General features: G+C 34.9%; 5 protein-coding genes and 2 long non-coding RNA genes across 8 annotated transcripts; 3 read left to right on the top strand and 4 right to left on the bottom strand.

The window, feature by feature from the left end:
• The first annotated feature begins 578 nt into the window (after positions 1-578).
• Positions 579-884, top strand: LOC111829924. The gene has a single exon (XM_023780039.1). It carries the CDS (start codon positions 579-581, stop codon positions 882-884), a length of 306 nt encoding a protein of 101 aa, XP_023635807.1.
• A 1,816-nt stretch (positions 885-2,700) lies between these two features.
• LOC111830233 (UPF0725 protein At4g29550-like) lies at positions 2,701-3,119 on the bottom strand. Its single transcript, XM_023781890.1, has 2 exons — positions 3,042-3,119; positions 2,701-2,945 (listed from the first exon to the last, which is right to left on the bottom strand). The coding sequence occupies exons 1-2, from the start codon at positions 3,084-3,086 to the stop codon at positions 2,703-2,705; spliced, it is 288 nt and encodes a 95-aa protein (XP_023637658.1). The 5' UTR covers positions 3,087-3,119; the 3' UTR covers positions 2,701-2,702.
• Positions 3,120-3,186: 67 nt separating this feature from the next.
• LOC17881126 (UPF0725 protein At4g29550) lies at positions 3,187-4,181 on the bottom strand. Its single transcript, XM_023780038.1, has 4 exons — positions 3,903-4,181; positions 3,699-3,791; positions 3,400-3,604; positions 3,187-3,329 (listed from the first exon to the last, which is right to left on the bottom strand). The coding sequence occupies exons 1-4, from the start codon at positions 4,179-4,181 to the stop codon at positions 3,187-3,189; spliced, it is 720 nt and encodes a 239-aa protein (XP_023635806.1).
• Positions 4,182-7,348: 3,167 nt separating this feature from the next.
• On the top strand, positions 7,349-8,415 carry LOC17881142. Its single transcript, XR_002833400.1, has 3 exons — positions 7,349-7,659; positions 7,771-7,959; positions 8,044-8,415. It is a non-coding gene; the product is annotated as an uncharacterized LOC17881142 (long non-coding RNA).
• A 712-nt stretch (positions 8,416-9,127) lies between these two features.
• LOC17883612 lies at positions 9,128-10,678 on the bottom strand. Of its 2 annotated transcripts, XR_002833323.1 has the most exons (3): positions 10,237-10,678; positions 9,685-9,879; positions 9,128-9,341 (listed from the first exon to the last, which is right to left on the bottom strand). It is a non-coding gene; the product is annotated as an uncharacterized LOC17883612 (long non-coding RNA). The 2 variants fall into 2 exon arrangements; XR_002833322.1 differs by lacking the exon at positions 9,128-9,341 and having other exon boundaries at positions 9,570-9,879.
• A 1,085-nt stretch (positions 10,679-11,763) lies between these two features.
• On the bottom strand, positions 11,764-13,464 carry LOC17881835 (pre-rRNA-processing protein TSR2 homolog). The gene is made up of 5 exons (XM_006288559.2): positions 13,338-13,464; positions 12,960-13,166; positions 12,783-12,871; positions 12,599-12,706; positions 11,764-12,139 (listed from the first exon to the last, which is right to left on the bottom strand). Exons 2-5 carry the CDS (start codon positions 13,156-13,158, stop codon positions 11,927-11,929), a joined length of 609 nt encoding a protein of 202 aa, XP_006288621.2. The 5' UTR covers positions 13,159-13,166; positions 13,338-13,464; the 3' UTR covers positions 11,764-11,926.
• A 456-nt stretch (positions 13,465-13,920) lies between these two features.
• LOC17882737 (late embryogenesis abundant protein 47) lies at positions 13,921-14,942 on the top strand. The gene is made up of 2 exons (XM_023780121.1): positions 13,921-14,206; positions 14,280-14,942. Exons 1-2 carry the CDS (start codon positions 14,063-14,065, stop codon positions 14,670-14,672), a joined length of 537 nt encoding a protein of 178 aa, XP_023635889.1. The 5' UTR covers positions 13,921-14,062; the 3' UTR covers positions 14,673-14,942.
• The last annotated feature ends 79 nt before the right edge of the window (positions 14,943-15,021 follow it).

Here is a 15,021-nt window from a genome sequence, read left to right as displayed (position 1 = left end):
GGCAATAATTAAGTCATGTTTGGAATTACAACTTGAGTACATGAATAATGGAATCCTTGTGCATCAAATGGCATATACTGAAAGAGTACTCAAGGAAATTAATAAGGACTAGGCCCGCCCATTGACCAGGCCCAATGGTGGTGAGAAGCCTTAGATTGGATAGTGATCCATTCAGTCCATAAATGCCATACCTCAGTGTCATAAGAGCTTTAATGTATCTGGCAAGCCACACTAGGCCAGATATATGTTTTGCCGTGAATCTATTATCTAGATTTAGCTCATGTCCAACCCAAAGGCACTGGAACGGGATTAAACATATTCTTCGTTATCTACAAGGTACGAAAGATTTGGGTTTATTTTATACTAACCATCCCAAGGAGGGATTAGTTGGTTTTGCTAATGCAGGTTATCTCTCGGATCCGCACAATGGTTGATCACAAACTGGCTATGTTTTCACACACGGTGGAACGGCAATATCTTGGCGATTTCAAAAGCAAACGATCGCAGCAACATCGTCCAACCATTCTGAAATCTTGACGATGCATGAGGCCAGCCGTGAATGTGTTTGGTTGAGGTCCATGACTCAACATATTATGATCGATTGTGGGATGACCGAAGGGAAGGCAGCACCAACAATAATGTATGAGGACAATGCTGCCTGCATAGCTCAGCTCAAAGATGGATACATAAAAGGAGATAGGACGAAGCACATCTTGCCGAAGTTCTTCTTCACTCATGAATTACAGAAAGCCGGAGAGGTTCAAGTCGAACAAGTTCAATCATGTGACAACTCGGCGGATCTATTCACCAAGTCGCTTCCAACCACTACGTTAAAGAAGCTTATAAAGCAAATTGGAATGTGCTGGTTGAAAGATCTTCAGTGAGCTTCAAATGAAGGGGAGTAATACGTGTTGTATCCTTCAATGGGTTTTATCCCAATGGGTTTTCCTGGTAAGGTTTTAATGAGGCAACATCCCCAAGCGTATTACTAGCTCACGACGGTTATGACATCCAAGGGGGAGTGTTATAAATCATAGTGGATTGTCATAACAAGCCCAGTAAGGCCCGGCCCATGTCAAGCCCGATCCGGCCTGTTAAGGAGGTTTAACCTTTTCCTAGTTGAATTAGGGTTTACTCTTGACCTCTTGTATGAACCTCTATATATATGGCTCTTAGCTAATGAATAAAGCATCCAAGTTCCCTCTCTATTCTCTCTAGTCTATAACACCAGTTAACTTTTGACTGAATTATGACTCGAAACTTTTCATGAAAATAATCATAATTCTATTTTTTCTTTTTCAAAATAAATAGAAAGATAAATAAATGAGAAGGTAAATTTTATTTTATGTACAGTTACTCTCCCAAAACTTTGTTTAAATAAAGAATATCCCCTAACAAAGAGAAACGACACGACCTTTTTGCAAATCAGACAAAACCCAACAATTCCTTAACCAAAGTTTGATTGTACATCTCATCTATATTTGGATTCGGCTGATGACTATAGCTTTAGAGAGGAATTTGACTTTGTACCTGATTGGCTCTACTGGTACAATTCTTCCATGGCTTCATGTATAGCCTAGTTACAAAACCTATCTTATCGAAACTCAAAGCCCTGTAGTTCCTATAGTATAGTCTGTTTTAATAGCATAAATTGTTCTTTCTATTGATTTAGGACTGAACAAAATGTAGTTTTCAAGGGGTTGATTATGCGTTATGAAGGCTTATACCAGTCAATATGGAGATATTTATGAACAGAGTAAATGAATATTATTCCACTGATCAACTAGTAAAGCTGAATCTGTATGATGCAGAGTTGCAGACGTGCCCTTGTAAGGGACACACAAGACGAAAATGGTGAGGAACGGTGGCATCAAACAGTCCCCTACTTGTGTATACATATGGTGAGACCAGAAACATAAATCATACCAAGATCACCAATGGATATGACACATGAGAATGTGATTTAGATCAGCGAGGAAGATCAACTATAACTTTTTGGTAGGAAGACATTATTTTGTATTGTAAATAGACACATCTTCAGTGTATTGTAAATGATACCAAAAGTGACCAACCCAAATGAAATTTCCTTCCACTATATATGTATGGCTCCTTTTTTAACGACAAGTGAATATGGTGTTCACACAATGATGACAACACTAATTCAAAGCTACATAACAGGTTGTTATGGTGTCGAGCATAATTCTAAGCCATTGCCTAAACCTGCATATCCAACGGCGAGTTTCTTCAAAAGAATCTCGGATTGACTGCAACATTGCGGATAATGCAGGAACACTGTACAGCTCTTGGTCCTGTTCTTGAATTAAGAAGCATCAAATACAATATGCCAAGATGTTTTTGCACAGGGAAGAAGATAGTGAAGAGAGTTTGTATACAATTTGTATAAGCTGAAATTTCAAACAAAGCATGACACTTTGACCAGGTTTCATCAAAATCAACTTGTTCTACTAATTTGAATAGAGACTTCGTTTGCCTCTGTACTGATTACAGCTACTCTAGAGATGGGCAAGATCCAATGCTTGGCTTAAAAGAGAAAGTGATAAAATTATATAAGCTGCTGCAGTGGTTTAATACAAAAACAAGAATAAGTTGATAAGACATTGTTATGATTAAGATTACCAAATAAGTCAATAAAGGCAGAGGGTAACTGCAACATCTTAGACAACCATGAGTTCAGGCCAAATTTATTCAATAGAGCAACTCGACAAGTCCTCAACCAGACACTTCACTTCAAGACAAAGGTGTGCCGGATGCCCATATGTGGTTCTTCTTACCACCGCTCTGTGATCTTCGGTCAGACCACAGTCCCTGAAACTAATGTAGAAGACTGCATTCCCGGCCTTGAGCTTTTCCTTTGGCTCCATGGCTTCAAGAGTTTGTACAACGACCTTTTTGATCTCCAGAGGCGTAGCAAACTTGAGCTTTGTCTGGGAGACAAAAATCAACAACCAATCATCAGTTTTTCCACATATAACCAAAACGCAAAGGCATGTGAAACCCCCAAACAAACAAACAGTGCATACCAAGCCACCTTCCCACATCGTATAAAATGCGTAGCCAGCATACATATTAAGCCAATCATTTTCGCGAATGTCTGAGTCTTGAACTGTGAAAGAAACAGAATATCAAAGATTTACACTGAGAGTGAACATAACAAATAGAAACTTATTATGCTCTCACCTCGTAAAACTGATGTCGCTTATCATCAGATTGGACCAAAGCATCATCCGGAAGCCACTTTAGATCACCTTTATAGAAATCATCAACTACTTCAGAATTCCAATGACAACCCTCGACCTCGGCTTCAGAACCTTGTAAAGACATGAAAGAGTAAGTAAACAATTTACATAAATTACAAACGCGCTCAATCAAACCACAAACCTTGAGGTTCGGGTTTTAGCCTGCAAAGTTCAGTCTCTATTCTGAAATCTTCATTGCGCTTACACGTACATTGATTAACACATGTTTGGAAAGCAAAAGTCGAATTGGTGGCTGGATCAGTAACCTCAGCAGTTATAAAGTAAGTCACCAATCCATTGAACATGACATTATATTTCTCTAGCCGCAACAACTGAAAGTTTGAACCCTGCCAAAAATATTGAGATCAGAAAATAGCAGAGAAAATTATATCAATTTTAGAAAATGCAGACCTTGTGACGATTGAAACAATGAAGTCCCACCCTAGCACAAATGCCAATCTCATCCTCATGATGATCATAACATATATACGGTATCACCGAACCATTTGGTACATATACGTTACAGTCAAAACACTGCATATAAAAAGATCAATTATTGCATAAAGGTTCAGAGATTCTTACAAAGCACAAACGGATAAAGCTGATAGTGAAATTTAAAAACAAATTTAAAGGGATGTAACGTACATCGGATTCGCGAAGTTGGCGATTATACTCTTCTTCCAGAACATGATCAACATCTTCGTCTGAATCACATGCTGGTGGTGAGACATAAGCTCCATCTGATCCCTTATTTACAGGAACATATCTTCCTTCTTCCAACACATATAAGGTCCTTGTGGTCTCTTCGATCACTGACGGAGTGGTTTCTTCTACGACATTTCGTTTGTGCTGGGGAGGTGCTTCATTCGTCGCCATGCCTAGCTTAGATCCGTGGTGGAGGTGCTTCAGTTTCATTTCATACATGGTGTTCGACGGAATGACTCAATGAAATATAAATATGATGATACGAACGTGTCCAAGGATTTTGCACGTGGACTGGGCTTTTTATATCAGATTTGGTAAAGCTAACTTTATGTAGATGATGATGAGAAAGAGAAGTAACCGGAAACTTGCAACGTGATTGGAGGGTGATGGATTCAACAAAGAAGAAGAGTCGCAGCTATGCAACGTTGGTAAAGAGAAAATGTGATTTAGTTCAGCGAGGAAGATCAACTATAATTTTTTTTTGTAGGAAGACATTTTTTTGTCTTTGCTCTCTCAGCTCGTGTAAGTAGACACATCTTCAGTGTATTGTAAATGATACCAAAAGTGACCAACTCAAATGAAATTTCCTTCCACTATATTTGTATGGCTCCTTTTTTAACGACAAGTGAATATAAGAATGTTAGGTATTTGCACAATGATGACAACACTAAGTCAAAGCTACATAACAGGCTATTATGGTGTCGAGCATAATTCTAAGCCATTGCCTAAACTTGCATATCCAACAGCGAGTTTCTGTGAAAGAATCTCGGATTAACTACAACATTGCAGATAATACAGGAACACTGTACAACTCTTGGTCCTGTTCTTGAATTAAGAAGCATCAAATATATTATGCTAAGATGTCGTAAGTAGGGCCAGCGTAATTTAGGACACATTTCGATATAACAATAAGATAATATTTTTGAAAAAAAAATATTTGTAAATATATGGTCCTAGCAATATTATAAATTAAGAACTATATGAAATTATTAATATATATTACATCTAAATAATTTATTGAAATATATCTATTGTGTTGTTATTTATTCTTTAATTTACATTATTTTTTGTTAAATGTCAATTACAATAGATTTCATGTATCAAAAATTATAATGTTTTATTCAATACATGATGATTGTTGTTTTTCTTGTAATTGATTCTGACAAAATATTGATTATAATGATTAAATTATATTTTTGATGTATAGATATATTCAAAATTCCCAAATTAGGAAAATATCTATATTAATTAATAATTATTAATTTATCGATAAATTTATCGATAAATTAATAGATATTTACAGTCCCAACATTATTAATTTATAGAGGTTTTAATGTAGGTGAGTAATAATCTTGATTTTTTGAACCATAGAACTGTTGATTTGGCATGAAATGAATGTGAGTATCTTGTGTTATCAATTGGTAATGAATGATTAGTTTATTTTAAATGTTGATTTGTTTGAAATATGAAGGACATACTTTTTGTGAATTAATGATATCATCTTCCATTTTAGTTGTATCTGTACTACATATATGTAAAATGCAGATTCAACTAATCGTTATGTACTGAATTTGTAATCTCTCTCTCTCTCTCTCTCTCTCTCTCTCTCTCTCTCTCTCTCTCTCTCTCTCTCTCTCTCTCTCTCTCTCTCTCTCTCTCTCTCTCTCTCTATTCATTCTAAAGGTATCTAATTTCTTATCTATTGTCTCGTATCTCTTTATATAATATATGCTAACTTATGAGCTTTATATAGCTTAGAGAATTTAACACTAATGTTATTTCCTAACTTCATAATGTACATGGTTTAAAAGGTACAAATTGGAAGAAATGGATGAAGCATGTGAGAGATCAAAGAGGCTGTGGTAATATTTTCTAATTAATATAAAAAATCATTGAGAGGATTTTATATAATTGGTTTATATGATTGGATGGGTAGCATTTAATAAAAAAAATTTTTTTTACTTCCACAAATACATGTTCTACTGTGATGAGTGATGAACTCATTAGTGCATTGTTGTTCATTAAAGGGGTTAACAAGAGGTACATCGAGTGCTGCGCACAAGATCTCCTTGATCTTAAAGGGGTTAACAAAAGGTACCTGAAAGTGAGCGGACTGCGTTATTTCCTTGAAGAATGACTCGAAAGAGAAGTTAACAGACTCTATAAAACACGTAGACATGCTAGTCAAATACCGGCACAAACTTCAACAGAATTGGCACACATAGATGGTGTGGAGAATTTAACGTTTGATGAAGGACTTGATAAGTTGGTACCGAGCCAATTGGAGCATCTTTACACATATTTATGCAAGTAACAAAATTGTAACAAATTTATGCTAGCATCTTTACACATATTTATACCAAACTCCTTCAATTTTATACATGGTGTTTGACAAAATAACTCAGAAATTACGCACGTGCCCAAGGAGTTTGCATGTGATTGGGATTTTTTAAGAAGAGTGGATTTTAATTGGAGTATTTTCAGCCCGAAAGCACCAATGAAATAGTCATTTCGTCCAAATTCAAGGGAGCATTTGTTTAAATGTTTTTCTCTTACTTACATGCAAACTAGAGTTTGAATTTCTATTTTCAAGTTGTGCAGCAAGTTTAGCAATTATTATGAATGTTTTTGATGTATTTCCTCTATAAATGAGGCTCATTTTGATGAATAAAAATAAGTTGAGAGTTATGTAAAATTTAGAAAAGTTTTTTCTTTTAAGATGAGATGTTTTAATATTTTTGGAATTTCAGTTCATTATGTGTGATTCCTTTAAACTAAACTTGTGAGTTATACCAAGGGCCTTTCTATAGCCTTTGTGTTGCTATCGCGATCTACCCATCTGTTCATCTCCATTTCTGTTGAATATGTTGAGAGTGTCCTTTGGCCAGCAACAGTTTCACTATCTATTTAGTTCACTTCATCAACCATTCATTAGAATCTTTAGAGAGTACCCTTCGGCCAGCTATAGAGATTCACCATCTTCTACCATACTTCTAGATCCATTCATTTGGTTCCTACATCAGCATTTCTATAAATCCAATATGCAAATGCTCATTTGCTAAATTTTAGACCACAAAATATCTAAATCTCTACGATCCCCAATAAAAGACAAAGACATTTATTTATGAAGTCAAATAGTTAAGTTTTAGACTCAAATGGGAAAGTGTGGATGAGAAACACATATTGAAATATATAATTAAACCTATATATTTATTTAAACTATTATTTTCTATATCTTACTAATATTACTTGTAATTTTTTTAAGGGGAATTTACATAAATAACATAATTTTATGTTTTGTGGCCACAAATACCATACACTCATTTTCATTAATTCAAATGTCTAAACTACCCTCATACTTCTCTTCTCTTTGCCTGTTTGACGTAGTTTCTTTCATTTGCTTCAAAACAACAAATCGCATCTTCTCTTTGATTCATGTCGTCATCTCAGGTTACGTCATCTTGCTTCGCCGCACCGATTCAAATTCCTCCGGCTTCGCCTCGCCGTGCGTTCTTCTCATCTCGCTTCGTGTTGCCTCCTCCTCGTATCGCCGTTTTGACTACGAATCTGAGACTTCGCCGTTTCGCAGCAACGGCCGTGACGAGCACAAATCATGTTCGATTGAATTATCCAAAAGCTACTCAAAAGCTGAAAATTTCCTCAATTTCATTCATCTTCATTAATATTAGTTTATGAGGTTTCTAAATCTTCAATCTTGAAATTTTGAATCTATTTCATTGATTAATAGCTTAATACTCTTTAGACTGATTCTGGTAGACAATTGGTTTTGTGGTTTATGATGCAACAGCTGGTTTTGTGGTTTATGCTGCAACAATTGATTTTTTTGGTGAAGAAGAGAAAGAAGAAATCAGTGTGAAGTAGTGTTCTTGGTGATCCAACTCCCGTCGGATCTGAAGGAACCAGAACACGCTTTTGGTGTCGTTGGATAGATCTCGCTGCGAGGAAGAAGTAGCAATTGACGGTTCTTCGTTATGAGGTAAACTCCATCCGTAATTCGAGTTACAAATTGGCTAAAAGTCACAGTTTATGAACCCATAAATAACTAAGTATCATATTCCAGATTCTTGTTGGACTTTTGGCAAAGATATTATGGTTATCTCTGATCAGTTGAGGACAAGTAGATGGTGGTTACTAGTAGAGGGAGTGTCAGGTTCTGATCATTTGAGAAGATATTATGGTTTTTCTATTGATTTGAGGAATCCATCTTTGGTGTTGTGATGCCAAAAGCATTAGTAATTGTGAAGCATATTACATCTTACATCTTGTGTATGTGTTTTCTTATGTAGATGGATGAGGTTTAAAAACGTGGTATTGTTATTTTGACTGTAGTTATAATTCAGGAAGGGATTCGTAACGTTTAGGATGGCTTTCCTAAATATATTTTCCTATTTCATTTTTATAGTAGGATATGGAAGACCTTTTTCCATACAAATGCCACATTGTCTCAATTTTATTTCAACATACGTGAGGAGCCAAAAATGAGGAGATGATAATGTACATGCGTCTATACTACAAGACTAATAAGACAAAGCTACAATGCACACCAAGAGAGATAACAATCACATATGCCTCAGATCAAACATGATTTTAATTTCAAAGTATTGGTTTTTGTTGTTACTCCAACATTTTAGGAAATAATCTTTGAAATTAATGAAAGACTTTTGGAATTTAGGATGGCCGTCATAGAGTTTCGGTTTCCTTAAAAAAGAAACAAAAAATATTTTGGGGCATACAAAACCACCATAATTTGAACCTGCAACCATGTGTATTGTATTCGAACGTGTAACCAATAAGCTAAATTTTTCATTCAAAGATAGCATAACATTAAGTAATATATATAAGAAACCACATAGTATTGGACTTTGTTTTCTCATTAGGAATTTTTGTTAAAAATATTTTGGATGTAGTGTTTTGTGAAATAACTTGAATTAAATGATATGTTTACACGGTGTAAATTACACCACAAAACTTATTGATCATTCTATTTATATGATATAAGTAGTCTAATTAGCATTTAGGAAGGACTCCTTGATATTTAAGATTTTTTTTTTGAAATTTAGGAAGAACTTCTTGAACATTAAGGAGACACAAAATCAAATCATAACTCATGATATACACAAAACCAAATCATTAACCCTCACTAAATGAAGTAATATGTGATATATTGAGGTAAAACATAAATAAAGAGATGTATACATCATTTTTAAAAATTTAGGAAAGATTTCATTACTTTTAGGAAATCATCTTTGAATTTCAGGAAGGTATTCACTCATGCAAGAATCTATGGAGTATGAGCTTTTGAACTTTGGTGCTTAAGTGAGAAGTTTGTCATAGGTGTCATGTTGTTCACCTTCTCTTCTGTATTATTTAGAAAAACATCTATAAGTAAAATAGAATGAAGATTGCTACATAAAACATAAAACAAGACAATGATTACATAGCCAAAGCTGGATTACAGCACTCTTTCAAGAAATGAATCACATATATACCAGTGCAAAGGAGATATCTAAATCTTCAGCAAATGCATATAGTTAACCTTCATTTACCCGAATAAGATAGATCACTCTCTTAAGAGACAAACCTAAATAAACTTCTCAAAAACTCTAGACATAAACATAGAAATAGAGCTCTATATTACTTTTTAAACCAACATTGGTTGTGTTGTCCAAAGATAGAAGAATGCATAAAGGAGGAAACTAACCTCCTTCTTCTTCATCTTTCCAGAATCTATGTCTTATCCAATTATTCCAAAACAGCAATATCAACAAGAGTTTACATTGTTAATCAGTGTAGGAACTTGTAGCAGTCGTTGCCTCCACAAACACCACAACACCTTGCTCTCCTTTGTAACCACTACCGCCACGCCATAATCACCCCAGATTTGCGACCACCACCTCTTTATTAATAAAGTAAGAACAAAAGAAAAGGGGTAGCAAAACATGCTTTATATAACTCACATATGCTCTATCAATATATACAATTTTATAAACACAACTCAACTTTAAAAACTATAATGAACGAAGATCACTTCACATTTAAAACTAGTTTTGCAACATTACTAGACTTATTAACCTCGAAACCCCAAAAAACACTTCCAGATTCATGTGTGCCATTAGCTATACAATTCAAAAACTGAGAAGACAATGCATTTCATAGACAGCAAATTGTGTAGAATTTTAGAACGATGTCACTTACTGCTATTTGATAAAGCAATCAAATGGTGAAAAGCAAGCAACTATTTCATAAATAATACCTTATCACCAACTCTATTGACACAAAATTGATCTGCGAGTTTTGATGTGTTATCGTTGTTGGTACTAAAGGTGGAAGCAAAATAAGAAACATATCGAATTTGCGTCTCATCGTTATGAATCTCTTCGCCGACGCGTTCAACTTCGTCTCTGTACTATGCTTCCAATCCATCAATTCTCCAAATAGATCCATCAAAGTTTCGATCGGCTCATACACATCTCCCAACGAAGCTATTTCTAACTTCTCCTGCAAAAATTTTGGAATCAGCAATAAAGCTTCGATCTTCAGTTTTTCGATTGCGAAATCTCCAAATCTTCAAACCCCAAATCTCTTATACATCAGAGGAAGACAAAGAGAAATGACGTCGTAGATAGACGTTGGAGCACCAGAGACGATGGAGCACGACTGGAGACCACTGTGATTTATGAGTACGACTAGAGACGACGACGATGGAACTGAATCGATGAGGAAGATACAACAAATTGATGTTTATAACACAAGGGTATAATGGTCAATCCATTCAGTTAATAATGGTATTAGTGGAAAAATTAGTAGTGAATGCTAGATTAGGAACAAAAACTATGTTTAATGGTATTGAGAGGAATTTCTCTTTTTTAAAATAGGTTTTCCCTATTAATACTATTTAAATTACTAATAAATACAAAAAATGATATATACATATTTTTTAACTTTTAATGGACTTCCAAAATGAGAGATAACCATAATCCCCTAAATGTCTTGTCATTATGTCTCTAGAAGGTATAATATATGCATGGATAATCTATTAAGTTAAATGATTATCATTTTATAATCAATCACATGCCTACACGTAAGGGTGGAACTTATAAGATATCCTGAAATTTCAGTTAATTTTAGTAAAACTGAAATTTAATGAGTCTAACCAAGATATAAAAAAAAACTTATAATCATTAAATCACCTTTTATTTTTTTATTTTTTTATATAAACAATCTTCATGCTAACAAATCACACATAACAAATATAACAAATGAAACGTCAAGGAAACGTTCAACAAGACGAAAAAAAGATTGATGAAGAGAATAAACGAACCAGTGACTCTTTGTGATGTCAAAGCATATGCGAGTCTATATAGTCCGTACAACTCGACCCTAGAAGCTTGACCATCAAGAGAAGGTGTTAATGAATTAGTATCGAAGTTTATGGACCAAGAAAATGGTTGATCAAGAGGCTTTTCTACGATAAAGTAAACATAGTTTATGGAGGAATGCTAATCAACTTTATCGTATTCATACACATAACTTTGTCGCGTGCAATCATATGATAGTTTATGGAGGAATAGGCTGTTTTCTCCAGGATTGAGATCTTTACTAAGAATGGTGAGTCTTCTTCATATTTACCTCATATTGTTGCAGATGGAGCTGACCCAGACATATTTTATGATAATATAGTTCAAAAACAAAATCAGCAAAAGGCTGTGGAGTTATTATTATTTAAGACAGTAATTTTAACTTTCTTTTTAATAATAATAAAATCAACAACCAAAACATATAGCACCAAAGCAAGAAACAAAATAAAGGCAAGAAACATTGTATTTCCAAGTCTTCTGATTTTGTTTAGGAACTGACAATCTATAGAGTACTACTATCTATATTATATAAATAAACAACCAAAACTGTTTAAAATTACATAACACATTGGGAACCAAGCACGGTTAATTCTTCTTTCCTTTGTTTTTTCTAGATGGAACTACAGTCCAGCCATCATCGGCTGCTGGTTCATCAACCGGCATGGCTTCTTGTTTACAGTTTGAACTGTCCTCAGATGCATCCACCATCATGTCTGTGGTTTGATCATTACTCATCTCTGTATCCTCATCATCGTCATCGTCACTTTCCTCATCGTCCTCATCATTACCATTTGCAACCTACAATAACAGAATTGATATAAGAAACTCAATTCGAACTCTCGGAAACTATGAACATAATCTCAGCTACATATGTAAGAGGAACCAACCAAACCAATGTACTAAAATCAAAATAACCTATCAAAACAAACCAACACAGACATGGATTAGTACTGGATTCTACACAATCTAAATCTTATCCATGTTTTGCCATTTGCAACCTACAATAACAGAATTAGTATAAGACTCTCTATTCGAACTCTCGGAAACTATGACATAATCTCAGCTACATATCTAGGAGGAACCAACCAAACCAATGTAGTAAAATCAAAACAAACCAAACAGACATGGATTTGTACTGGATTCTACACAATCTAAATCTTATCCATGTTTTAACATAAGCATTTACTTATTTGTAACACAGCCACAGACTCAGGAATGTAAAAAGCAAAGCAAGACAGCATTGAAAAGGAGACCAACCTTGACAACACTTGAACTGGCTTTAGATTTAGTAGCTCTTAGTTTCTCAACAATTTTGAAGTCACCTTCACAGCATTCATAGTACAAATCCAGTAGTGACTCTGTTACCTTCAATTACAATAACAAAGTAAACACTTATCTCAGCAACAGCCTAAAGAACAACACAAAAGAACTCAGCTAATACCTCTTCAAGGCTTCCATCTTCAGCCACAGTGTTAAGCTGATTAAGACTATTCTCTAGAATATCAAATAACCGATCATAGTCCGTTGGATCTACAACAATTCCAGAACAAAGTAATCAACACATTGATTTAGAACAAAACAAGTTGTTGATAGATTGAAAAAAGCAAAGGAATAAAACCTTTAGATAAGGTGAAATGATCGAAAACTTGAGAGATGGTTTGCTCAGCTATCACTAGAGAACCTTTGCCACCCCAACCCATTTCGACGGCAGCTGTTAATGCAGTCCACCGCGAAAGTATCAAACCAATTCCTTCGTGTAATATTGCTACCTCCTCCTCCCTCATCACTTCCACCGGTACATTAGCGTTCTGATTCATTCTCGTTCCTTTTCCACATTCAACCACAAAAGAAAATAACTGATTCAATTGAAAACCCTAAATCGCAATCCGTGGTGAGATGTGTGAAAGTGTATCAATGGATATGAGCCTGAAACAACCAAAGAGCTTGAATCCAAAATCGAATTCTAAAAATGTGAAGGATGGAGAGAAGAGAAAACCTGAGGTGTCGAAACTCCGGCGAGACGATGAGCAGAGTAAGTTGGGCTCCGGCGAGTAAACGAAGTGTTTTTTTTTTTCTCTTCCCGATTTTGTGAATGAGAGAAAGAATAAAGTGAGAGACTGAAAACTTTGAAACCCTAACCGAGTAATCTAGTAAGCTAAACCGGATAGTATTAACTGGTTTGATTATTATTAAAATGATGTTTTACCAAAAAAAAAAAAATGTTTTATTTTAAGTGATGTTTTTAATTTTAACTGTGTTAATATTTAATATATTTTTTTAATATTTTTTTAAAAAAATATGTTTTTAACTTTCTATGCAAAAGTTAAATGTGTTAAGATTTTTTGGCAAATCATATTTTACATCTTATTTTTGGTTGAATTTATTTTAATTAATGATGTTTTTATAGAAACAAGAGAAATTATATGTTTTTTTAATATGTGTGTAACAGCCTTAAACATCACTTAAAATGAAACAGAAGAAGTATTATTTTTTAAACGAGGCCAAATTGAACAAACGGAATTATGGATGTGTTTGATTTTCATTCGCTAAATTAAGAGGGAAAAAAATCAGAGAAAGTTGAGGAGAACCTTTCTTCTAAGATAGTCACAGGATTGAATGGCTGATGCAAAACTATTATAAATTCTCAACATTTACAAATATAAATGTCGCCTAGAATAAAGGGTAAAAGAGAAAAAAAGATTTTGGAATTGACAATAAAAGATGAGCCAAGAACAACTAGAGAAACATATTCCGGCAAGTATTGATTGCGCTGATGGAAAACTAGAGGCTGAAAAGGTTCCAGCAAGTATTGATGCAGCGGAGGAGAAAAAGAAATGTGTAGTCGCCGAAGCCTCCGGCGAAAAGGTCCATTTTTCAAATCATACTAACCATGTAGATATATTATGTAACGGAGTAATTAGAACGTTAAAATTTGTAGGTGGAGGGAGAAGTAAGCCGGAAAAAGTTAGGAGCTAATTCTCCATCATCGGAAGGAACCATAACGATTGGAGAGGCTTTAGAGGCAGCGGTTCTCACAGCAGGGAATAAGCCTGTGGAATGGAGTGACGCAGCTGCCATACAAGCGGCCGAGGTAAGAGCAACAGGGCGGACCAACATCATGCCTGGCGGTGTTGCAGCTTCGGCTCAATCAGCTGCTACTCTCAACGCTCGGGTCACCTCCGAAGATGATAAGACAACGCTCGCTGATGTTCTCACTGTGAGTAATAAGATAACACAAATGTGTAAAACTATGATACAATGTACATATTATTACTTACATTTACGGATTAGAATGACTTTTTTCTTCATCTTTTGGGTACAATGGTTTTGAAAGGGAGCGAGTAGCAAACTACCGTCCGACAAAGCAGCAACGAGAAAAGACGCAGAGGGAGTGACAGGCGCAGAGATGAGAAATGATCCTCATCTTACTACTTATCCCACTGGCGTGGCCGCCTCTGTCGCTGCTGCCGCTCGAATTAATCAGGCCAAGTGATACCATTCTTCTTTCTTGGTATTGAGAAGCCAAGTTTATAGTAACTAACTTTATGTGTATATATATGTTGATGTATATAAGATTTTGAGTCTTTTTATTATACCTATTTAAGTTAGGTATAAGCTACATCTTAACCCAAATTTTATTTCAACGAATACCCAACAAAATCAGAATGAAAATGTGCAAG

This window comes from Capsella rubella, unplaced genomic scaffold, assembly GCF_000375325.1.
Source record: "Capsella rubella cultivar Monte Gargano unplaced genomic scaffold, Caprub1_0 scaffold_6, whole genome shotgun sequence".
NCBI classification, from domain to species: domain Eukaryota; kingdom Viridiplantae; phylum Streptophyta; class Magnoliopsida; order Brassicales; family Brassicaceae; genus Capsella; species Capsella rubella.
The sequence above is the reverse complement of the archived record's forward strand: the minus strand, read 5'-3'. Positions and strand labels throughout refer to the sequence as shown.